At 41.0% G+C, this 27097-nt stretch overlaps 1 protein-coding gene across 1 annotated transcript; it reads right to left on the bottom strand.

Moving 5' to 3' along the window:
* Positions 1-456: 456 nt before the first annotated feature.
* Positions 457-26652, bottom strand: LOC135499659 (integrin beta pat-3-like). The gene is made up of 20 exons (XM_064790547.1): positions 25562-26652; positions 22351-22432; positions 20965-21096; positions 18003-18099; positions 17018-17114; positions 16617-16703; positions 15978-16058; positions 15595-15672; positions 15166-15351; positions 14604-14680; positions 14105-14159; positions 13451-13606; positions 11528-11670; positions 10654-10820; positions 10148-10260; positions 9184-9276; positions 8244-8373; positions 5947-6060; positions 3866-4032; positions 457-2345 (listed from the first exon to the last, which is right to left on the bottom strand). The coding sequence occupies exons 1-20, from the start codon at positions 25814-25816 to the stop codon at positions 2256-2258; spliced, it is 2400 nt and encodes a 799-aa protein (XP_064646617.1). The 5' UTR covers positions 25817-26652; the 3' UTR covers positions 457-2255.
* Positions 26653-27097: the final 445 nt, after the last annotated feature.

Below are 27097 nucleotides of genomic sequence, written 5' to 3'. Positions count from 1 at the left end.
AGGTATGATCGCAGGTCACGTTGGCTAAGTGTGCTATACACCTTTCCAGAAATGGGGCGCTGAGTGTCCGAAATAGTGATGTCATAAGGGGAAACTAAGCCTTATGGTGGAGGGACAAAGGAGATTGTCATGGTTGACCAACACACTTGAATGCCTTTGATGACGGACAAGGGTGAAAAGTTAGTTCCAATGCAAGCCACCAATTTCGGGAAGCATGTATAGGCAGTTTGAAGGGAGTCTACAGATAGCAGCCAAGGCAGGCAAGGCAAAGTTCTTGAAAATGGAAAAAAGTGTTTTGATACTACTACGTTTAGCGCAGTTCTTTTAAGCCAACCAGCCTCTGCTGAAACAAGTCGCTTTTCTCAGATATCGTTTTTATTTTCTTATTTTTAATCGATAATCGACGAAATCACCAACTCAAACAAACCGATCTTTAAAAGCTTTTATTTATTTGAGAATAAATGTATACGACAATTGGAACAAAATGAATGTAATCACAAAATGAATGTAATCACAAAATGTGCAACACATTTGCCACTACGTTTTGAGTACATGGCCCCTATATTTCCATGGACAGTTAATATCACTACATAGTATAAGCCAAAAATATATAAGCTCGCCTTATGTATTTTTGTATAAACGTTATTTGGTCATACTTTACGGTGGCTGGGAAAGGACATCACATGATTTTTTTTCAACATGGACAATTTTTTTTCAGGAAATATCTCGATCAATGGACTTATTATCTCGATCGAGTTACGAAATCGAGGCCATTCAACATTCAAACCGAGACTACAACTTAAAGGGGGAGTACAGACAGGAATTTGACTTTTGTACACATCTAGGGTCCAGGTTGTGTTCGATTCAACAATATCATTATATTACTGATACAAGTGCAATAGTTTCGATGTTCTGTGAGATCGGAGCGACACCTATCAGCGTTCTTGTGTAATTTTATCTGTCCTTCTTGGCTGCATATAGTGTCCCTTTAAGTACATTTCACATTTGGGGAGCAAAAAACTAAAAAACAATGACACGTATATATGTGTAGTTTGCCCATATACCTTTGGAATCTGGCAAAGATGTTGTAGGCCTATGCGGCATGTTATGCCTTATAATCGAATCTCTGATAACCGAGTACATTTCTACGTTTCATTGTTTTGTAGTTTTTTGCTTTCCCAAATCTGAAATGTATGGACGGACAATATTATCCCCTATCTCCTGCCTGTATTCCCCCTTTAAATCGAGGGATTCAAGTTGTAGGCTCGGTTTGAATGTTGAATGGCCTCGATTTCGTAACTCTATCGCTCGAGATAAGAAGTCCATCGATCGAGATATTTCCTGAAAAAAAATTATGTGATGTCCTTTTCCAGCCACCGTACATTTGATCAAAGAAAGGAGCTTCGACATATGTTAAATTCTAGTATAAATTATGATGCTCTTAACATCATCATCAGCATTTATTTTTCCTCCTGCAAAGACCAGCTCTATGACATTAACGCAGAAAGAGACGCATTAGTCTTCCAACAGCAACAATGGCATATATATCGAATAGAGTACATGTACTAGTCGCAGCGAGAGGGTTGAGGGCAAGTTACCATAAACATTCAATACAAAGAGTCATCGAAAAAATTTTCAGGGCGTGCGTGTTGAGCCTTAAAAAACGCCAAAATATGTGTTATGCGCCCGCCATCCCACACAACTGTAGAAGCTAGCTATGTAGCTTATTGTCAACAATAATAAGACGTGGATAATCCGCCTAAAATAGATATCCGATCATAACGATGATCTGTCCAAGTCGATGAACCGTGTCCAGATAAAAATTCACGGTCAGGGATGGCGATTTGTCCAAACTGAGAATCTGATCTCGATATCCATATTGAAGGGACAACTTGGGGGTGGTAGAGTTACATGGCCAGGAGGATAATGACTCTGCTTGCCGAAATGTGCCGCCACCAGTAGTATCGCGCAGATGCTGAGTTCTAATAATGATTTTGGACCGTGTTGCGAGGCAGTTTTGGACATGGCATGTGAATTTCAGGCAGGTTACACCCATTTCTAGTACATTGTTTATTGCAGTTCAATGACTTTCCATTATCCTGTTTGGAGAAGTCTCTGTCCTGCTGGAAGCCTGTATGAAAACCAACATATCTCATGCCCAAGTTGTCCCTGATGGTATGAATGTCTCAATCACTCTAGCTTGTAAAATACTGTCAAATACAATGTAATATCTGTTTGGCGGGCATTGTTCTATATCACGTCTCCTTCGCCTTGATATTCATGCTTTCAAAATAGGCTGGATTGTTGAATGTACTCGTAGGTTTCTTGTAGAGTGGATTACCTTCCTGCAAGGTAAAAGAGACATGATAATTGGTGACCTAGACAAAGAGATGTAAACATAAAACGCATTGTCTCTTGCCCAGCAGGGGAACATTTTGCTTATCTCTCACGAAGAACATGTATATAGGAAATGTCTGCACAGTGCAGTGTAACATACTTTGACCACGTATAATTAGGTCACATTGACCTGAATATTTGTGAACATGTGTAGAAGATCAGGTGGTGCCTTCCTGCCAAATAATATTAAACATTTTGAAACTAGATAGTGACAAACATGTCACCTTCGGAGAAATTTAAAGCTTGTTTTGTGTGACCAGAACTAACATGTGGATCATTGTCAATTCTTTTCAGAAAAATGTCACGATTGTTAAAAAAACTATATGATATCGGTGTGGCTTTCCGCGAAATACTAGTATTCGAATTTGACCACTGTGACTTACAATTACTGTACAGTCCTTCAAAAAAGTAAATGGACACACAAAAATCAAATTTTCTTGAAAACGGCTGGTGATAAATCGATGCGGTTTGCTGCATTTGATAGGGCATTTAGTTGTGCATCATGATATCTACCACTTGGAAATTTACTATTTTACCTATAAGTCATTTTTTTCGATTTATGAAAGGTCCCAAAATCAACTTTTTTATCACACATTTTTTGGGGGCAAATTTTATATTGACTGGAAGCTTCTGTTGAGTTATGCGTGAATAACTAAGAAATTCCACAGTTTTCACTTGAATCTGCAACTTATTAACCCATTTGTGCAAAAGGGTTTTGTTACCCGGTCTTCTACTGCGGAGATGCCCCCTTGATATTATTCACCTGGCCCAGACAACCGGAATCATGTCACCATTTCAATGGCCTTGTTTAATATGCCTATGAATAGCTATCCCAGGCCTGGATTTGGCAGCTGGACAATGGGTTCACCAATATTACTTTACCCTCGCGTTTACAATACATCAATGTTAACAACATTTCCACCCCCATTCAAAACCTCAGCCAATAAGGAATTAACACTCGGGCTGCATGTTGAAACTGACATAATTGGCTATGGTCGACTTCTCCAAAGTAATTCCAAAGTCAATAAACAAGGTGCAAAATTTTGACATAAAATGCTGTTTTCCCACCAATTAGCACAAGATATTTTCATCACCTTGATGGGGACGTGGGTTTTTCATCATGGTGATTCATCCTATCAAGAAAAAGTACGAAAAAAATCGGAAACGAAAAAGTTGATTTTGGGGCCTTTTGTAAATCAATAAAAGTCGGTATTAGATAAAATGGCTAATTTTTATGTGGTAGATACCATGATGCACAACTAAATGCCCTATCAAATGCAGCAAACCGAATCGATTTATCACCAGCCGTTTTCAAGAAAATTTGATTTTTGTGTGTCCATTTACTTTTTTGAAGGACTGTACATGCAATCGAGAGCAAGGTCAAATGGAAATAATTGTTGACCTTGTTCTATAGCCAGATATTAGTTGCACTCATAACATATATTGGTCATAGCTTGGTTAACCCTACCGTATTCCATTTAGCATTTAACCGTTCGCTCTCAAATTTGGCGAATTCTCTTTTGTCGTATGTTGTCACTGCTACCTTCCATGTAATAAGGAGCAGCAGTCCGATAAAAACTATGCTAGCGATCACTCCCGAGGCTATGGCGATTACATTGTCAGGAGCGTTACAAGCTGAAATAGGGACATACACACTGCATCGTACATATTTATCTGTGCATTCCCTTATCTAAGTAGTCCTGTTTTAAACATTGTAATGTACACTATCAGCTCACAGAAAAGTAAAAAAAATAGGTCAATGTGCGAAGGTTTGACTTTTCTTGTACATTACAAGGTTAAAAATCGGACGACTTAAACTGCATCTTGTGAGTATATTGCCGCAATAAGCATGGGCATATGTCACTTCAAATTTGCAATACTCTATCTACATTTATCGATGATAATTATGCAGAGGCTATAGTATACGAAAACTTGTCAAACCTTATTTAGCTGACCATGACAATCAACAGAGTGCTGTCTAGCGGGTGTATACAAAACCAAGACCTAAGACATAAGACCTAAGACCTAAGATCCCCCGAAGTACAAAACTAAGACCCAGGTACAAAACTAAGATCCCGAGGTACAAAACTAAGACCCGGGGAGGCCAATTCCAAACTAAAATTTTGAAGAAAAATATCAGAGTCTTAGTTTTGTACATCAGGGGATCTTAGTTTTGTACGTACAAAACTAAGATCCCCGAGGTACAAAACTAAGACCCGGGGAGGCCAATTCCAAACTAAAATTTTGAAGAAAAATATCAGAGTCTTAGTTTTGTACATCAGGGGATCTTAGTTTTGTACGTACAAAACTAAGATCCCCGAGGTACAAAACTAAGACCCAATTCCAAACTGAAATTTTGAAGAAAAATATCAGAGTCTTAGTTTGTACATCAGGGGATCTTAGTTTCCAAATTCTGCCCCTCTTTCGAATTCATTAAATAACGGCCTATATTGCAATAACGTTGTTTGACTCGGTTAGTATGTAATTGATGGATAAGAAAACGTTCATATTTTACTCGTTCCAACTCTTCCGATGGCGGCGCTCCTCCGAATGACTCAAAGGAGTATTGCACCGGTTTCGCCACTTTTTGTGGAGCTGGATGGAGGCCGTATATGCTAGAGTATATGCTAGAGTGATGACCGGTCGTGCCTGCATAGTGCATATGGAGGTATTATTCAGATGGAGCAACTGCATGCATCCCAAAGGTGATATTACTACATCAAAATGAATTCGAAAGAGGGGCAGAATTTGGAAAGAAATCATGGGTCTTAGTTTTGTACATCAAGATCCCCTGACGTACAAAACTAAGATCCCCTGACGTACAAAACTAAGATCCCCTGATGTACAAAACTAAGACTCTGTTATTTTTCTTCAAAATTTTAGTTTGGAATTGGGTCTTAGTTTTGTACCTCGGGGGATCTTAGTTTTGTACGTACAAAACTAAGATCCCCTGATGTACAAAACTAAGACTCTGATATTTTTCTTCAAAATTTTAGTTTGGAATTGGCCTCCCGGGTCTTAGTTTTGTACTTCGGGGGATCTTAGGTCTTAGGTCTTATGTCTTAGGTCTTGGTTTTGTATACACCCCTGTCTAGCTGTGTCCACAAAAATGTTAATACGGCTGTGCGCCATAATGGACAACATGTTGACCCCTTCACACTAAGAACACCAATACACGAAATAAATGAGGAAAAACTGGACTTAATTCCCTGGTTTGGAATACAGTACAGTACGTTAAAGACACTCTCTATTGTTAAGTTATTACTCATCTTTTCGTAACCTTTTCCGTGAACCAATCACAGAATTTAACAATTTCAGTGCTGTCTTACTTGATAGGGGTCGCAGTGTGGCATAAATTCCCTGAGGGTCATCTCTCGTACTGGGCAATTGATAACACGGAATACGTTAGGACCAGTAGAGACGAGGCGCGGTCCTGCCGGAAACCTTTTGCAACCTTAGGGCCGAAAAATATACTGAAATTCCATCATGAAATCAGAACGCTAGATAAGTAGAAGTTAGAAGAAGGAACCATGTTCGCTGACAACTAACCCTTTGTCCTCTGAGCTTTGATGGTCAGGTTTCCATCGGGGTCGTATTCGTGGTGAAAGTAGGCACGGCATCCATCATCGTCAATAAAACTACATATTTTAGTTTCGTCCGTTTCTGAAGGAAATAATAGGATTCTAGAAGAAATACAGTAACCAATATCTAATCGTCGTACCGGTATTAAACGGTACGGATACGTCATACAGCGCACTTCGTCAAAAGATAAGATGATCAGTTTAATTTTTGTAATGCTAATCAACAAAATTTCCCCTCGAACAACTTATAAATGCATAGCAGCATTCCGATACTTGAGAGATGGGAAACGCAGTTATTCGACTAGAAAATCGAACCAGGGCCGGCATAGGGACTACTTCCAAAGAACACGGAACGACGTGTAAATATCAAGATCAGCGCAACAGGTAGTCAGCCATCGTGTGTGTAGAGTACGGCATGCGTTTCGAACTACAATTTCCTTGCAGTTTGTTTTTTAAATTGGCCGGATATATTTGGCAAGCCGCTCACCGAACAGGCATCATTTTTCGCCCTGTTCGGAGAGCTGCTTGCCGAACAGCACTGAAAATCAACCAAACAGGTCAACACCAATAACAGTGATGGAGACCATAGCCTAACTGCAACCATTACAAGATCGGAGGGATGTAAAAGTGATTATCTAAGCCGAGAAGTTCAAAAGGCTGACAAACCACCCAATGCATCAGCGTGTCAAGAAAGGTTCCCGGAAAAGGCTCAAGCGCAGCAGTTTCGTTAACCAGAGCAAGACCCTGGAGCAAAATCATCCAGAGCTGAAAATCAGTATTCCAAGAACTTTACCACCAGCAGAACCAAACCAACACTAGACCCCAGAGTGTCACCGGACATCAGGGACTCAGTCCCAGGTATCCTGACCTTCAGACAGATGAGATACGGAGAGCCCTGACAATGGAGCACATCCACATGCAGTACCCAAACCAGAAGTGGACTCACGTCTATACTGATGGTTCAGCCACTCAAGCAACAAGAGATGGAGGTGGAGGCATACTTATCAAGTACAAAGACCAGGAGGAGGCTATAGCTATACCAACGGGCAGATACTCGAGCAACTATAGAGCCGAGGCAACTGCCATTAAGCAGGCAGCCAAGAGACTGATGCAGAAGCGACACAAGACCAAACGGAACATAGTCATCCTCACTGACGCCCTCTCAGTCCTGAAATCTCTGCAAAATCCCAGAAAGGAAGATAACAACGACCTCCTCAAAGCATTTAAAGACCTCTATTCAAGAAGGAAAAAAGTTGTTCTACAGTGGATTCCAGCCCACTGCAACGTCAAGGGGAACGAAAAGGCGGACCAACTAGCCAAGGAGGGAGGCAAAAAAGACCAATGCGACCCATCCCTTTCCTACAGCGAGGCCAAAACCGAACTTAAACAAGGATATCGGAAGAAGTGGAAGGAAGAGCATCCTGAACACGATGAAGGAGACTGCTTCTACCAACTGACAAGAAGGGAGCAGGTCCTAATATTCAGACTGCGAACCGGACACAACAGGCTAAAACACCACCTGTTCACTAAATTCCGCATCGGCGAGAGCGACACCTGCATATGCAACCAAGAGCCCATGACTGCTGAACACATACTGGGAAGATGCTCAAGTTTTGCAGACCTGAGGAAAGAGAACTGGCCAGAGGGAGCACGAATCCATGACCAGTTATATGGAGATCTCAAACAGCTACGCAGGACCACCGACTTTGTGATAAAATCCGGACTGACTTTCTAAAACGTGGTGAACGAAAGAAGAAGAAAAACCAAACAGGTAAACAATTCTACCCTGTTTGGAGCCGGAGACTTTACAACATATTAGCCAATTGGAGAGCAGTGACGTCATATCTGAATTTATATGTGCATAATTAACAATGGCCGATTTCTCGCTCTCGATTCATTTTCTTTTACTAAACTCGTGTTCTTGTCAAAAATCGATTGAGAGGAACATACACGAGTATGTGATTAACTGATAAGCATGATGAATGCATTGGGTACATTGGTAAAGTCCTTCGCTATAACTCCAGTAGTAATGTTGACCCCTCTGCTATTGAATGATAATGAGCTCTTCGAGTTCGGCTCTCCATTCAGGGCAATAAAGGTGCTGTTTGGTAAGCCGGGCTTGCCCAATAGTCACTTCCTTTGAAATCACAGTCAGAGGTTCGTGCAGTGTACGTCAGACCTAATGCCGGACAACATTTTACGCCATTAATAATGTAAATTGGCATATTCCATTGAAGAGTATTTAAAACAGATTAGTCAACTTACCATCTAATTCACTAACGATTTCTATCTTGGTACACTCTTGACTACATTTGTCTGAATCATGCGGCCCTGTTTGGAACACAGTGCACTGCACACACACCGTGTGAATGTCACATCCATGGGTATCGCACGTCTGAAAATAATTTCAGTAACAAAGCACGTGACTGACTCTATGAAACGTGTGGGTAGTGATTATAAGCCCTCACTCACTCTCTCCCTCCATCTTCCATCTCCTTTTGATATAACAGAAATACATCGTCAGAGTCGGTGGGTGTGTAATTCGGAGTCAAATTGTCCACAATATACTAAATTTTTCGTTCATTTTGAATTAAAAGTTTCGACTCCACATGCAACTCCAAAGCAAAGATCTACCACCCTGGAGAATGAATTCCCCAATCTTATCAGGCCTTCCAACTTACCGAGCAGACTGCCCTGGATGGTGCTTCTTGAGGCCTGGGAGATTGGCTGCCTCGCTAGAAAAGCATCCAAAATGTGCGCTCGGTGGTATATTTTCTAAAATAAACTGTGTCCATCTGGTAACATGGAGACTATGTCATCATAATATGCACTAAATGTCGAGGCAAATTACAAGGGAATACTCTTCGGCGCACGCACAAAATCAATCCATGCATATTTTGCTATTTGTTCACTTTCCGTAGGATAAACCAGCAGTGCATTTTTCTCTATATTTGATGCAAATCATGCTAGAAGAACCTTATTACAAGATGAACACAGTTTTTTTAACTTTACTAAATAAATTTTCCTCCCAGGACAAGCCTGCTCAGCAAACTGGAAGGCCTGATAATCTTAATATCAGGCCTTCCAGTTTGCAGAGTTTGGCTCGGCAATCTGGGGAATCGATTCCCCAGGGTGTCTACAGCAAAGTCATTTCACAAAGATTTGCCGAGGACATCAAATGAAAGAATCGACTCTTCTTTCTTACCAAGCATTCGGAGCATGTTGGTCCGCTGTATCCGGCATCCACAGAACATTCACACACACCGCAGCTACATACGCCTTTGCCGTTACACACGAGCTGCAAAGTAAAATAAATTATATAAATGATTCTCAATTGCTGGCTACATTACTTGTTTTAAGAACTGGATCCTTGCGCCTATAGATACCAAAGCACTCCAGGTAGAGCGATGATGAAGTCGAAATCCCGAGCAGTAGGCGAGCGTTTTGACGGAGTTTTAGTGACACCCGAGGGTTTTGGTTTTTAAGAGGGTTTTGGTATTTCAACACACAGGGCATCCTGAGAAAATCAGGGTTATTGTTAACTTCTCCGGCCCTGTACACCAACCGATGAGACATTTCTCCACATTGGTTGAAGAACATCGCCTTCAAGTCAACATCCAATTTAAGCTACAACATCGATTCCAGTACTTAAAATTATTTTTATGGAAATGGAAATAGCACTTAAAAAACCTAGCCGGACCAGGGTTAGTTCCTACGAGATGTTCTGTTTACTAAAATGATTATGACTAAGAAGATCGAACACAGAAAAGCTAAATAGACTTTATTTAACTCGTAACTCCCATCTCGCCTTTTTCAATCAGTTAAACATATGACATCTATGTACCGTTCATATGCACCAGTGTTATCAAATTGCCACGTTTTTTTCTTGAGAGAGATTTATTTCGAACCAAATGTTAACAGAGTGAATGCTGGTCAAGTAGGTTGTTTAGATAGTTCTTCAAGAGTCTTTCAAAAAAAAATTATTTGAAAGACTCTGGTTATTCTGAACAGTAAGTTGTTTTCCTCCCACTACTATCTTCAAATGCGATCCGAGAAGCCTTCAGCCACAAGCTCTTTGTTTTTGTTCGGACCTCGATCCTGTCTCACATGACGCGATCTCTTGTGTTGAAAGAACAGGTAAACTATGTTATCATATCACATTCGCTTACCCCATCGTCACCACCGATGCAGGAATCTATGCTAGTCGGACACTCACAAGTTGTCCCGTCAAATCCCGGGGCACACTGACATTCACCACAAACACATGTGCCTCTCTCCGGTCCTGAAAATGCATGAGCAGAATATCAATGAATTTGTGTATCGGGATGTCGTCTGCATTACAACGACTCTACCACTGAAGGCGCTCAAAGCGAAAGATGGATCTGCTTCTGCAGCGCTCACCTGAGCTCGACCAGTGAAGGACAAAAAGCGTCCAGACTGTGTTTGGAACCCAACGACCATCGGTTTGAGAGTGGATGCCTTGACCAATCTGTCATCTCCAATGACGTGAATAATATTTCAGAAAAATGTATGCTATTCAGTTGCATCCTCAAAAATTTGATTGCGAAATGGCACAGATACGGACACTTTAGAAAATGTATGATCTCATCAGGCAGTCACATGATCGCCAATGAGAAACCATGTACGCATGACTTGAAATCTTACTGATTCTTACCTCCACATATCTTCCCATTGTCCGCTGCGTAATTGCACGAGAAATCATCACATTGACAGAACTCTCCAGTGTAGTGCTGGTTACTCTGACCTCGACCTCTGACGTCACATTCACAGACCCCGCAAACGCAGCTGCCTTTCCCACTGCATACGGAAGAGGAATTGGTCCTAAAAGTAGAGAAGGAGTTAAATGTGTATTGTTAGGCAAACTAGAGTAATATTGTGGTAAAGTGAAAACTCGAACAACGATATTCAAATCAGTAATGATAAAGCATTGGACATTTTCCGCAACATTTTCAGAAGTATCAAAATATTGAAGGACATGAGATCAGCATCTCAAAGTCTTATCTTGGTATTTATGAAAGCAGTTCGGAAGAGATTTGGATCCACCAGCGTGAACCTATACTAGTTACTGAACAGCGATGGCTATAGGTCAGGGATTATCTCTAAGTAGACTGAAGCCAAAACTGATTTTGCTTAGACTTCTCTGGACGCTCATCCTCGTTCGCAAGACTACATGTGCATAGAAAGTTCCGACTTCAACAACCAGGCCATGAAAGATACAGTGCATTGCTCTACTCAACAGATGCAAGCTCAAAAGAACCAAACAGAAAATATGTTACATTCTTTTCTATAGTTGTATTTTTTATTAAAAGCATCAAGAAGATTTCGAACGATGCACACAACAATGAAATGTGGTTCCTCTTGCTTCAATCTATTTTGTGACTGTGAAGGTCAGGGATTTTACATTCGTAATACATGTTATAAGCTTCTTTAGACCTATTGTCTCTCTTTTTACGGACAGATTCAATATAAAAAAATCAAATAAAAAGTCATGAAACACAACATAAGTATTCAAAAAGGCACAAACTCACTGCTTGCACTGTTCATTGTTGACGTCGATGTCAAACTGCGAGCCATCGCACTCGCAGTTCTTCCCATACCGTTCCTCTTTACAAGTACATTGGCCACAGTCGTATGTACCATTCCCACCACTGCACTGCTGGTTGTCAGGAACCTGTAAATCGCAACGTTAAGGATTGACCATAGGTACCAATTGAAATCCTAATAGCAATTAGAACTCCTTCAAAATGAAGTGAATGCCAATTTCAAGGTTGGGAGTTTGTTTCTTGTTTTCCCCGGGCAATGCAGCACCGTACCTGCACCCATCTTGGTCCTGCATATAGTCTACCTGTCCCTTAGCAGGGTTAGGTTAAGGGTACACTATACTTAAATACAATACGATGTCAAATTTGACGAGTGAGGGTCTTCATTTGGTAACAGATAAGGGCCGTTACGGTAGAAGGCTACCATATCTGCAAAGGTGCAACGAGTCTCGCAGCAGATGGAAGTCATTCGTGGCTGGCCATGAGGCGATAACAAATTGACTAGTGAGGGTCGTCATATTGTAGCCGAGTCTCGAAGTTTATGGACATCAGTCGTGATTGGCAATGGGATGATAGATTGGCCTATGTGTCGTGATAGTGTATTAATTTTGTACAGATAAGAGCTGTATTTCGGTGGATGGCTTCCATATCTGCAAAAGAGCAGTTAGTCTTGCAGTTTAGCGGTGTCATTTCTGGCTGGCCATTGGGTTATTGACAGTATGTGCGTAAAGGACGACACTGTTTGACAAATAGAAATTCCCCATTTTTATAGAGATCATGCGTAATTCCAGCTGAAGACATGTTTTAGAAATGTACAGGGTGCACTAGCTGTGTCAGTGAGTATACAGAACACTGTTGGATAAAAAGAATCTTAGAAATTGTGTCGTGTCGTGCAGCGTATAAAACAGATTTTGAGTGCATGTCGCAAAGGAGGCTATTGTGTTGCGTAAATCCTCCAATGCGTAAAACTAAGCCATTTATGCCAGTTTGTCTTTGGTCAGTTTGACCCGCAGGCTCTCCATGTTACTGTACATGTACATGTATTTATAATTCTGCTCAATTGTGTTTGATTCCGGGTTTCCAACATCGTATATTTGAAACCTGGCAGTGCGTGGGAGTTGATCTTTGGCCTTGATACGGGATATCTAAATCCTTTAGTGGAAGCTAGACTTTCACGTGGTTTAGGGGCTTGGGATTCTTTCCTTTACGTCTTCAGCTAGTAATATACATGTGTAGTCATAAAGCTGAATCTAATAAAAGTGCCAAAATGGGAGCTAAATTTGACTGTTAATCCCATCCGAGCTGTCGGTTGTACAGGCGGTATCAAGAAGACACCTTCTGGATATCTTAAGCGTAAGGAATCCCCAGCCTTTGACCCACACTAACCCACTACTCGAAGCTATTCCGGAGCAAAGTATACTATATTATATTGTTTGTTGAGAAGAAGAATATTTTAAGTATTGGGAGGAGGATAAACATAAAAAACGATGATTGTTATTGCACTTATCAACATGGCCAATATGCTTGATCCTTCCCATTCCCCAATACTCAATGAGAATGAGCGAAGAGGGTTGGCACTCAGGATGCTATTATATCCAGCGTCCTCCTCACGGTATGGCTCGAGATGGCACCCATGGCATGAGAAGCTGCGTGGTGATGAACCTGCTTTTACCGGCCACGCAGTCGCAAACTGGCGACCTCACCCAATCTACATTCCTTTGCCCTCTGCCACGCCACTGACATAGACTGTTGCTCTTCCAGCATTCCTTGTCTTTAGAAGTGCACGAAGGGTGTCCCCAATCCCCATTGTGAGGCTAAACATCCATCTAATCAAGGCATGGCTTACCAAAAGATGGCTTTAGTATCAATAATACTGATTCGACTCAGGAGTGTTGAATTGCCTGAACTTACCGTCTGATTGGGTTTCTGGCAATCACAGTCACAGAGTAGTTCCATCTGGATGTTGATTCCATCAGAAAGTCCGACTGGACGAATAGTAAAATTCCTCCACATGGAAGATTTGTCCTTTGGGCATTTTTCGACTAGAACAGTTACTTCGAAGGTGACCTAGAATATGCCAAATTGGAGAGAATTCTAGGCAGGTTTCACAATGACGTTTGTCAACGACAATGTTTTTGAAATTTCCCCGATGACATGTAAGTATGAATAAGCCTACATGTATTTTGGAGTTCACGCAGGATGTGGTAAAATCAAATGCATTCGTACTTCATATTTCATAAGAGTTGAAAAACATGCTAATTAACATTTGCATTCGCTACAACTAAAAAGCGCAATGACTACATATAGTACAGTTATGCTTCTGACGGCGTAAAGAACTAAGAAACATCTCCCCGACATCTAACCAAAAGCCGATAAAAGAGTTTGACAGGCAGAGATGCAGTTAACAGCAAACACAGCAAACACAAATAACCAATAGAGAGCACAAATATTGGGGAACAATGACGAACTGTTCTGATTGCTCAAATTCTCGAAGTTGTTCACAGAATTAAGTTAGTGTGCTTAATGTATTTTATTCTATATAGCCATTACACGGTATGTACTTACGTTTGAACCTATTTTGATGTTTTCACACATATTCGTATAATTCATCATCTCTGATCTGGAATCAAAACACGTCAAAATACAGTACCTTAATAATTATGCTTCTTGAGCATAGCAGAGATGCCGCACCAGCCCAAAATATCAAACAGCTTCTCACTACTGGACACAATTAATCGAGACAGCATCACTGTCTCATGATTGCATCAGGTAATTGAAGCGTGTGGTCCGCCCGTCACGTGAGATTAGACCAAACCGAGGCGCCTTGATCGTCCACACTTACTCCTTTTTTCAATGTAGTACACATGCGCATCCCCTGCAGTGCGCAGTGACACTTCAAAAAGATCCAAAAATTCTTGCACAAAAGCTATTTTGAAGCAGGTTCTGGATATGGGCTCGAGAAGACATATTGGCTGATGTATTGTAATGTTGGAGTAATACCGGAAACCCTGGATAAGAGGCAACTCAACACTACCAAGTAATAGGCCTATGGTCGGTAACTCACCCAAAGCAGCTGGACTTAAAGGATACCTTTATGCCTTCAGCACCTTCAGTCTTCAGAGTAACTTTTGAAGTTATTTTCTGAAATGAATATTAAACAATAGAAAATTGTAAGTTCTTTTTGTTGGGAAAAATGCGATGCGAGTCTCATATTTACGTATACGATTTCTGACCGTTTCCTTTCAATGTTCTGTGTGTTTCCATTTGAAAAAATATGGTCTCCCAATTTGACTACTGGGATTGAATGGACAACGATGTAGTTTCGAATCCCTCTCCTCCCCCCCCCCCCAAGTATATTTCGCTCGTGTATGGTGGCTGATAAAGGTATGGTTCTACAGAGACCCGATCCCTTCAATACCTTTGAAATCAAACGCGCATAATACAATCCTTAACCCCCGTGCCCGCTGGAAAAAATGTCCCGTCATTTTGTATTCTGACGGATTCCGACAGGTTCTATAGAGGCCGTGACTGTCAATAGCATAGTTGTAGAATCCTTCGTTGCCCAGGTCATTCTATCAAAATACACAGGGACACTCTCCCCTAGGACTGATTTCCCTGTTACTCACGTTGTAATTGTCCTGCACCAGATCGACTACGTTGGATGAGTCATCTGCCAACTCTCCACTTGTCGAACCCTCTATCAAGGCACTGAGTTCCTTGTACAAGGGCAGTCTGTATTTGGTCACGGCGAAGATGACGTTCACGTTGTTTTCGTGGATTGCTGCCGATAACTGTCCGATGGAAGGATAATCCTGCAAGATATGGAGGAAAAACGTTGTACCGAAAAAAACGTTATCACTTTCCTCCGGCCAAAAATATCCATATTCCCTCGACAAAGGGTCAGATGTGGTCATCAGGTTAACGCCCGAATAATTTGATCTTGTTTTATGATGATCACAGGACTACCATGTCTTACTTGGGCTCATTAACCGCATATATACATGTACAACTACTAAAAGAAGGGACAAATTTAATTTAATCTACCGGATACTTACCATCGTTGTGCTTTCAGTGTAAAATCCAGTCTCATCCAGATGACATTTACCGTCATGGGGAGTGACAATACCAGCTAACTGCAGGGAAAAAAGGCAATTGAAAACTTGGAAAACCCAATATTGTCTGTCACTCCGACCGGGCGCATTCTTCTCATATATTGAGGTTTGGGCTGTCTCCAAAGCGACAAACACTATATAATCAGAAAGTACGTATCTATAGTAGGAAAGCAAGCCAAAACTGAAAACATACGTCGTACATGTGTACAAACGACCCGGGAAAATCTGTGACCTACTAGCTAGCCCGACAGCATGACATAAAGTGTCAAAATAGGTTAAGCCGCTCAATAACTGACATTGATGGAAGAACGTGCCGCTAAAATTACCTTTCCATCGCCTGCCATATGCCAGGTTTCGTCAGTGGAAAGTACTAGGATCTTCCTCGCTGTTTCACGCCATCCTATATCCTGGAACAATCAGAGTAACGCCAACTTAGCACAGTAGGTGATATCACCGGCAACAAGATGAAAATATGTACAATTAAATCTAGACAAATTCCACAATCCATGCACAAAGTAGATTTCGATGGTGGAGTAATTTTAGCTTAGAAATGAACATCGAAGGTAGCATAAAGGACTGAGCGGTTTGGTGAAAAACTGCGGCGATCCCCGAAGCGGCAAACCACGTCATTCCCACTGTAGGTACATTAACAATTCAATAAAAATGTGTTGAAATCAATAAAAGAGCATTTTAAATAAATTTTTCTTTTTCCTTTATTTTGCTGGTTGTCCGAACCTGATTCAAATCTAGGTACATGCGGAGAAATAACATATTATACAACTTACCTCTTCACACTTATCTCAATGCGATAACAAAATAAAGGTGTACCAGTCTTAATATCCCTCTGAAAAAGTTTCCGTTCCATGAGTATGGTTTCGGATCAAGAATTAATTTAGAGACTCATAAACCACCAATACCTAAGGGACTTAACGCGCATAATTTGCAATGTGGAGATTTATACTCACGTCGCACACAACTGCTTGCATCATGGCGTCAAAACCACCCTCCGGACTGTCCAAGTTTGGAGCAACCCTCGCAGCCTTCACTTGGTCCTGTTAATCAAACGAAACTGTTTGAAACAAACCAAGGTGACTTTACTTTCAAATAAGCCCGAGCAGCAGCGTTTTGAGATTCGGAATGTCTCTCATTGCTGAAAAACCTCTACTTATGTTGGTGTTAGCCAAATTATTAGTTAAAGGTTTTTCAAAGACTCAAAAAGCTTTATTTCTAAGGGTGTAGTCCAGTGAATAACAGATTAGTCTCACCTGTCTGTGAGCTATGGTAGGACACATTTTACTTTCTGAACTGTAATAAGTTTCTTACCTATGATTAGTTTTTGATTTTAAAAGTTTTACATTGTACTTACAGAAAAAAGCGTTGTGTTCTCAGTCAAGGACAGGTGGTTTCTGAAACCGTATGGTTCTACGCACTTCGTAGACCGGCAAGAAGGGGTCACCTTCAAGCTGCAGTGGCAAGTAGAAACAGTGATGAGAGCAAGCTTGCAATTGGATCTAGAGTATTAGTTGAGGATTGTTTTTTTTTTGGGGGGGGGGGGGATGTGCAACAATAGAAAGTGTGTCGAAAGTTACCAATAAAGAAAAATACATGCGGATTGGGGTTTTAGTTCATTAAAATACGCTGTTGACCTCTGTGGTTAAAACATACAGTAGTTGTACATGAATGTACACTTGTAACTGTTGGGCACCGATTTCATTTGCTACATATCTGTTTGGCGTTTTATCTGCTAGCTATGTGGTAGAAAAGTTCCAATTATGTAAGGCTCATCTTGACCCTCAAGCTTTGGATCCACTCCGCCGACCCGGACTCCGTTACAACATAAGGGGAAGTAACGAACGGAGTAACTCTGATGGTCCAGAATGAGTTAAGGTATTGACTCACTTAGCTAAGTGATCAATTAAATCTGTGCAGGCTATTTTTTGTAGACCGGATTTCTCGGCGATGGCATAACAGATGTTCATGCAAGAGGTATCAATGCGTTTGTGGTGATGTTTAGTTGTGTCTCGTTCATTCAGAAATGAACTTCATTGTCCACAAATATGTGTTTTCGCACTTTTGGAAATCGAACCTAGAACTTAATGCGCAACCATCAAAATGATCCAACACTGCTTGATATTGAGCATGACTAATCGACAATGTTTTCTAGATCTCCCAATGCCACACAAAACAATATTGGCCTTGATCATTCCTAGCCACAGAAAGCAGGCGACTAATTACCAGTGTTGTCAAGGTCACCATCTGGAGCAACATTGAACTATATCCACCCAAGTGAGTCAATGTCGCCAAATGGCTTGTATGATTCTGTTTTGGTGAAGAGTCAAAACTATACTTACAAATTCGCGACGTCGCTATTGAAAGGGGATACCCTTTTGTCCACAAACGAACCAAAACCGAGACGGAAGTTCTCAGTAATTCCCGACATCCGTTCCGCTGAAAAGATATACCCGAAAACCTCATGAATAGTTTGATGGGATTCTTTGACCCCAAGGACCTAGGGGCTGGACACCAAGATATGCATTCTATGTCAAACATGAAGCGAGATAAAGCCAAAAATATGATTTGGCGGCCATCTTGTTTTTAAAGGTCACATTTTGACACTTTCCTGGGGCTAAATTTTCTTTAACTTTTGATATGCTGTTCACATGACCCAATATTACAAGAAAACACCATAAAACGCTTTCTCCATCAATTCTTTTGGGGTCAGGTGCTATATTGACTCTATTATTAATGTTTGTGATACCGGCCTCCTCGCCTTAAGTACGCTTTAACACCAGTTCTATCCTTAAGTCTGATAGCATTTTTCTCTCATCAAATACATGTACCATTGCCTTTATAGCCTAATAAGCACTACGGAAGTAATTAAACTACTTTAGGCATGTATTTTGCGACAAAAATCAAGCAACAACCAGCCAATAGGAGCCATTGCATAGGATCCGAGTTGTCCTCTAACCCCCACCCCCATTGTAAGAACTAGCATAATACCCGTGGCGCGGGTTGTTTTAGGTTGTGGGCTTACTGTGGGGTTGGGGCAATTTGGGCGACATGAAATTTTATGTCTTGGGGTTGTGATGTTGTCTTGATTTTGATGATTGGGACAATCTGGGTGATATAGGTTGATTGGTCTGAGGGGTTGTGACTTTGTCTTCTTCTGATGATTGAGGCAATCACGGTATATGTATTGATAGGTGGGGGGGGGGGGGGGGATTTGTCTTCATTGGCTTTGGTTTGGAGGCGGGGTCGAGTATGGTATGGAGCAAAACGACTTTAAAAATCAAAGTCCACCACTCTTCAAAGTGGTCCCGACTTATTTTGACGAACTATTTCGCGAATGGTGAAGAGGCAATGGCGTGTTACGAACTTAGTACATCAAATGTCGCGAGTGGGTGGCAGCACCAGACGGAGGAAGTAGTTCGCCTAGGGTTTTTTCGACACCCTCCGCACGGACTCCACTCGTTCTGGAACACTCACTTACTTGTTAATCTGCAGTGTTAGCCTGTTTTTATTGCAGTAAAGAAATGTTAATCGGGATTTTATATTATACTTTATATTTGCCCCGGGTATTCATATAGGGAGATGTGCGCTACTTTGCGCCCAGTGCTTGGGTCGGGTGAGGCGGTTTTGATATTATGTGACGTGTATCACGTGATGAATTCCCATACGGTACTTAGAAAAATTAAGAGCGATTAACAACGTAAGGTGAAAGAGTACGACCAAAATAAAGGGGGAAAATTGCGGAAATGGATGAATGCTTTAAACATATAGTGGCCCCAATACTTTCCCGGCTTATTTTCGTATAATCCCACACTTTTGATTTAATAGATGGCCCCATATGCAAATCAGACCTGCTGAAAAGGCCCCTTATGTTAATGAGTATGCCCATATATAGAAAGAACAAAAAATGCTATTTCTCCGAGATCGCTGCAAAGTTTACCCATTTAACCCGGCGATGACCATCTCCATATCAACCACGACTTTCAGGAAAAGTTTCGAGGTCATCCGATCTGAACTGACGGAGGAGATGTGTGACAAACTATTTCAGCTCTACGTCAATTATAGTAGTGATTTAGTACCTATTTTAGATAAGGTATATCGATTACTCATTTTAAAGAGATCCAGTCATGGCTCAAGTCTTTATTTAGACTAGCTGAACGTGGTAAAAATAGCTACACGTAAATTGATGCAGCTCAATGGGTGATATGAACAAAGACTAGCAAATGCTTTTTATCTAAAATTCCATGTACATTTACACTAGGCCTTTCTGTACAAATTCGAAGTAAAAGCACTTGCTCATTTTTATTCATATCACCCATTGGCTACATAATCAACTACCTGAGGGGAACTCGAAACTGCTAACATTTATCAATGGAAGCTTAGCTTGTTCCCGCCTGAGGGCCGTTCGAAACTCCCCATTTTGATAAGCGTTTCGCTATAGGTTTCCTTTAAGTCGTCACTTTGTTCAAGCGGACTATACACCCTAGGAGAAGAGTCCATTGATCATTATCTTTTATATAGGGCTTTCATCGCAACTCGGGCACATTTCATTTCGGCTGTATACACAGTGAACAAACGAAGTATAGAGTTCATTGATCACATTCTTTTGTTACGAAAGGGTATTTTAATGCGAATCGGCTATTTTTCAATGGGCTATACCCCGTCGGCATTGATACGTGCACTTGTCCACTTGTCCACCCTATACAACAAAGAAAGGAATGTACTCCCTGTTTGGATAGCATGCTCTGCATATGACGGGCTTTTATGTACAGTCTTGCTGAGGCATCTGCCCATAATTTGAAGAGGCGTATCTACCTTCCCCCTCGGAACGGTGACATTTACGACATGTTGATGTCCAGGGAAGCCCATCAACGCCTCTTTTATGTGGCGCACCAGGTTTACAATCCTTCTGATGCAAGACTCAAGTTGCACACACCTCTTTGTTCAACCTTACCCACACCTATCAATTAGGCAGGATTGCGAAACATGTTGCCCACTGCCCAGGTTCACCCTAAATAACAGGAGGTACACATTGGACTGTTTTTCCTATTTGCCGCATGGCAGGGTATGCGTGGTATTCTTGTGACGAGCAGAGTGGTCTTGATGATATTGTGAGCAACTAAACAAAAGTTATCTAAACTAGCCATTTCATTTGGGTTCAGAAATTACTGAAATTTATATTCTAATTATCAAAAACTGCTTTAATCCCTCTCAGAGATCGTCTCACATTCACGGTAGTATAGTACTTTTTTCTGACGATATTACTAAAACTCTCCATTGTCTCGCTAAGACTGAATGACTTACCTAATAATGTTCCCAGGCCTGCCAGCTTCTTTTTGTCATCTAACATGGACATGGACAGGTCCATCAGGTAGTACAGATCCGTTGGGTAGTTATCAGCCTCTCGGTACATTAGCGAAAACGTCAAAGGTTTATCTGTAAAAACCACAAAAAAACAGGTGACAAGTAATTTCAGTGGTCTCCTCAGATTGAGAATTTACAAGAGTGTCTTTATTATATCATTATACTATCATGTTTTTACCTCCACTGACACATCCGTTGATAAGTCTGATAGGAAATAATCCGCCATTACAAGGAAGTACAAGAGGTATGCAATGCTGTACGGAAAGGGCACCGTATACAAAACTCAGTAACATATCAGAAACACAACTCCACTTATTGGGCTACGAAAACATTTTCAAATTCTCAAATTTTAGACCCTGAATAAAGCAGAAAATGGCCACAAAAAGTTGAGTGTATTTGGTCACATGACGCATCATTAGAACAAATATTCTCAAGCTTTAATCATCACTATTTTCTTTTTTTAAGTCGAAAAGAGATAAATCATGATTGCTGATCAAAGTGAGCATGTATGAATTATGTTTTCATTACTAAAGTAAAGTTCGGTTATTGAATTCTTCCAAATATGTAGGTTGTATAAACGTTAGTAAACTGCTTTTACAACATTCAAGGTTTATAAAAAAAACCTCGTAAACTTTCATGTTAAAAAATGGTTAACCTTATGTCCCTTTAAGCTTTACTATGAGTTAGGCCTATACTGTACATATTAGGCCTAGTTGGATAAGGTGCTTTATTACATGTTTGGTGTGTTTGTAATTGTTTATTTAATCGTGTACATAGATGCTGGATTTTAGCGGTTAAAGTCAGTTGTGTCTATGATTTTATACAAGACATATCGTTGGCCCTTTCCTTGTACGGTTAAATAGCAGACGCCCAACCCAGCAAACAGAGTTCCGTAAAACCTTACATGTACATCTGCAGTGGATGTTCAGATTACAAATGCTTGGAAAGGACCATTTCAAGGTGACATGGGAGGTGGTGGTGGGGGGGGGGGGGGGGCATGGCCACAACATGAGCAGTATTGGCCTCGAAAATATATTGTATTGGGACTTGTATTCCGGAGGGACTTGTATTTCTGTCACCCCGTGCCCAGCACAGCCAGACATAAGATATTATGCACCTTATACATGCTTCCCGAAATTGGTGGCTTGCATTGGAACTAACTTTTTCCCCCTTTTCCCTCATTAAAGGCATTCAAATGTGTTGGTCAACCATGACTATCTCCTTTGTCCCTCCATCATAAGGCCTAGTTTCCCCTTATGACATCACTATTTCGGACACTCAGCGCCCCATTTTTTTCTTGAAATGTGTAACAGCCACCGTACTTACTTGGCCTAATCTTGAGATGAATCGCCTGCGGTTTCAACTGTATTGGTTCTGCAATTCTATTTCCATCGCGGACAGCTTCATCCTGAAATTAAAACATGATGCATGTAGGCCTACCTCAGGCAATAGGCTTTACCTTCACAGCGAGGGTTCCTCAAATCAAATGAAGTTTTTCCAAGCGGCTCCTATCAAGTCTGCTGACAAAAGGGCTGAAGTGCATGCTTCCTATAGCAATTGCGTTTCATCCTCCCTTAATTAACGACGAGACATAAGGTAGAGTGGGGTATTTGTAGCCCTAGTTTAATTGTAGCCCCTGGCTATAATAATGATTGATATCCCCATGGTTTCTTCCAATCTAATGTAGTTTTCCCAAGCGGCTCCTGTCAAGTCTGCTGACAAAAGGGCTGAAGTGCATGCTTCCTATAGCAATTGCGTTTCATCCTCCCTTAATTAACGACGAGACATAAGGTAGAGTGGGGTATTTGTAGCCCTGTTTTAATTGTAGCCGCTGCCTATGATATTGCATCAAGCAATGCAGCGGGCTACAAATAAACCAGGGTTACCCCATTTTACCTTACATCTTTACGGAGCGCTCAAAATCAACGATATTGGCACTCTTATAGGGCATATAATGTCTGGGAGGGGGGGGGGGGGTTATGACATACGCCCCTGCTGTCCATCATCATTGTTCTGTACGTTATCTGCATTAGGCGCAAAAGCAGGGGTGTAGGTTAGGGAGGGGTAAAGGGGTGATAATGCAACAGTAGGGGGAGGTCCGCTTTTCAACGTATTGCTTTTTAACAGCCTTAAAATAAACTCGGACAAATTTTTCAAGATACCAGGAAAATGCAAATTTAGCCAATAAATTTTATATTTAGGCCTACATGTATTAAATGAGGTTCACCTTTCAAAGATGTCATCCCGGGGTGCATCCCCTCCTGACACGGACTAGCCTATACACCCATTTTATAAGAGTTCTTTACACCAGTTGCCAAGACAATGGAGCACTTTGGGTGCTTGCATCTTGATGATATATTCTTTGCCAAACTAAAACCTCGATCAAAAATACCATTTTGCAGGTTAAGCTAAGGTTCTCATGCTCCCCAAGTGAAAACAAATCTGGTTCATAGTCCAGTCAAACTAAGGTTTGAGTAGATAATGTTTTGGAATAGCATGTGTCTTAATATAATGCACCCCTTTGAAAACAACAAACTGGACACCCTTGTGTTTGACAAGTGCTGTCCTTAAAGGTTCTCATGCTCCCCAAGTGAAAACAAATCTGGTTCATAGTCCAGTCAAACTAAGGTTTGAGTAGATAATGTTTTGGAATAGCATGTGTCTTAATATAATGCACCCCTTTGAAAACAACAAACTGGACACCCTTGTGTTTGACAAGTGCTGTCCTTAAATGAGAGGTGTCAGTCCTGATTCGAGAGGTCAAATTGAATGGCAACTACCAATTTGAGAACAAAACTAGTGTAGTCCTTAAAAGAGAGGTTATCCTTAATAAAGAGGAGTTCGCGAAGAGAGGCTCCACTGTACCAATAAAATGTTGACCCACTTAAGTGAACAGTTTGATATTCTACACGGAAGTCAGCTAGGAAGTCACTGACGGGATACTTCCCGCGATAAATGTTGTCTGAACACGGTCTCATGATCATGTTGAGGTGTTAACACTTTCACCAACGGCTGCCAATTTCAATGTCAATTGTACATCACTAATGATATTAATGACCTACATGAAGTCTTCTGAACTTCAAATAGAACTTAAATTTTGGGAGTGAATAATCCATCTTTGAGCCATGGGTGTGTGTGAGCGGGGGGGGGGGGCTCACTCAGCAAATTCAGGAGGGGGGGGGGGGGGGCAGTGCATGTACCAATATCATAAATTGACCCCCCCCCCAGGGTTCCCATCTAAATTGTGACCCCCTTTCTTATCATACATGAGTTTTTATACTGAAAACTGGTTGAAATATTAAGTAAAGTTATCACAATCTTAATGAAAAGACACCCCTTTTGACGAGTTGCAAAAACTCTTTATGACAACGTACCCCTTTTCTAGTGTTCTTGGGAGTTTTTACCCTAGTTTTGAAGTCCAAATGACCCCATCGGCTAAAAAATTAGAACGCGACACCTAAAGGCTGTTACATCGGAGGTTGATATTTTCCATTGAGTTAGTCTAAGTTACTCTTACTGAGAAATGAGTAAGGCGCGCTTACATATTTTTTATGATAATCATGAAGCTGGATCACTTTCTTGGCTGAAACCAACCCGGGCATAGATCATGGGCAACTGCTGCTATACATCCATGCATATGCTGTGCCTTCACCAGTTTATATTATTTTCTATTCATATACAAATGAACCTCAATTAAATACCAAATCGTCTAATAAACAAATACGGTAATTTGTAAGATAAACGTTGTATTGGTTACATGTAATTCTTTTGCATGTGATCGGATTATCTCAAGTGGGCTTTGCGTTGCCAAAGATGAAGCGATGAAGCGATCAAAAGTAGTATCAATTGTGCATACAAGGTGCACTCTTACTAGCAGTAAATGTTTTTCAGCATCTGGAAAAGCTTTGAATGTATTTTGGTTGACCCCCAATATACCCCCCCCCCCTCCCAAGAGCGTTTGTGTTAAATTAAAGACCTTTAACGGTTTTGAACCTTGTAATGAACCTCATAGAAGTTGCTAAAGAGCTTTTACGGGGTGCATATTAGCATATAGTTCGCCAAAACACCCTTAAAGTTATTTAAAGCTCCAAAACCATAACAGTGTGGCCTTGGTTATATAGCACTACACTTTCGTGTATTAAAAATGATAAACAGGTATAATTCCTCATCTCTGAGCGTATCCACTTCCAATGTGGTGGGCCCTATTGACCTACTTCAGGTTACTTTTCATTCGAATTTCGTTGGCAAAAGAGCATTCACCACCATTGCATGGCTAACCAGCAGTGTATAACTCATTCTCTTGCGAACAAGGCCTACAAAATGCCCCCTCCTTACGCGTGTTTCCGATGGAGTAAGTTTGTATCGAGTGAAATGGCCAGATATGTCGTCCAAGTTGTGTATAACCTTCCTGCTGCCGCTCTTACGATAGCGGAGACGCCTCGAATTCAAAATCAATGAGAATAATAAAGAGGGGATACTCCTTCTTCTCGAAACAGGAAGACATGCACCTTAGAGAATTCTGTTAGAATAGACTTACCTTTAAAATGGTAATCTCATGATCAGGACTGATGACGTCAGAGGTAGGACATCCAAACGAAACAAGGCTGTCATTGGTATCACATCGAAGTCGATTGAAAGGCAGTCTATCGAATCCAGGAAGTTGGCACCAAGCGCAATTTGGGGCTGCAGCGATACACTTCCCGCACGTGCTTTCATTTGAACATATGTCTGTTATTGCAGATGTTTTGAAGATAACTACGAAAATAACGAACAGCATTTTGGGGTCGCTCATTTTGGCTATATTTCAGTCATACGAAAGTCAATCTAATCCAGACCTGTCAAATCCCAGGCAGTAAACCTATAAATGGTGAATTTTAGGCTGAAATTTGATTGCCCTGCCTTGCCCTATTTACTTCAATTGGCCAATATTTCCAAATCCATATACATATATTTCCAAAGATGAACTAGTAATATTCCGTGAAAACAAAAATGTAAATCAGATAATTCCACCAATTTTTTTCCAGCGCGATCGGATACACTCCACCAACGGATGTTAATCGTTGAAAACGACACGAATGTGCAATGGGTTGCGGCCAATACTCAATATCCACAATCGCTAATTCACGAATGCATTCTCATGACGGGACAACAACTAGATATAAGGACATGAACGAAAATTGACAGCGATATAGATAGCTGCGCGTAGCGGTATTATTCCAAGTCGGGTCCGATGAGCTTCGAGACATATGACATCCAACAAAATGAAATGGTGCTATCTCTTCGAAAACAACATGAAATATGTGATTTCCCTGCAAAATGAATCATATGAAATCAACTTATATTATTAACAATGGCCACACATCATCACTCAGCAAGTCCAAACTGGGAAATGATTCAATCCGTTACTAACCGACCGGGTACCCGTTACTTCCTTATCATTGATAAGCACTTTGGAATCCGATAAGTGTTGTGCATGTTCAGCGGGATGTTCAGCAGGACACCAGGCTTATTGACTTAATTCTTCGCTAATTAGAATAGCCAAATGGTTGCGTCATCTGGTATAAACATTCCGGAAGAGTTCAAGTCTCGCTCGTTGGCTAATTATCAGCATGAATCATGCTCCTGTGGTGTTTTACTGTTGCTCTGAACTGGCCATACTGATACGTGTCACGATCACGCCCGTTGCCGAATGTGCAATGGGTTGCGGCCAAAACTCAATATCCACAATCGCTAATTCACGAACGCATTCTCATGACGGGACAACAGCTGGATATAAGGACATGATTTACATGTTTTACTGTTGCTCTGAACTGGCCATACTGATACGTGTCACGATCACGCCCGTTGCACGTTCCTTTCTTTGAGTGGATGGTAAGCACTTCCATGTTCACAATTTTTAAAAATGTATTTCATTCATTAATTTAGTGAACTTTACTGTATTGTACAAAGACAAATACATGCATACACTCCCTCTCAATTGCCTCCCAATTATGAACGAGTCTTTGGAAAAGATCACAACAGAAAAATAAAACTGGGCTGCTGTCTTCTACGGCTGTTATAAAACGCGGATTCC

The sequence above is a fragment of the Lineus longissimus genome, chromosome 2 (assembly GCF_910592395.1).
Source record: "Lineus longissimus chromosome 2, tnLinLong1.2, whole genome shotgun sequence".
NCBI classification, from domain to species: domain Eukaryota; kingdom Metazoa; phylum Nemertea; class Pilidiophora; order Heteronemertea; family Lineidae; genus Lineus; species Lineus longissimus.
This window is presented reverse-complemented; position numbering and strand designations above follow the sequence as displayed.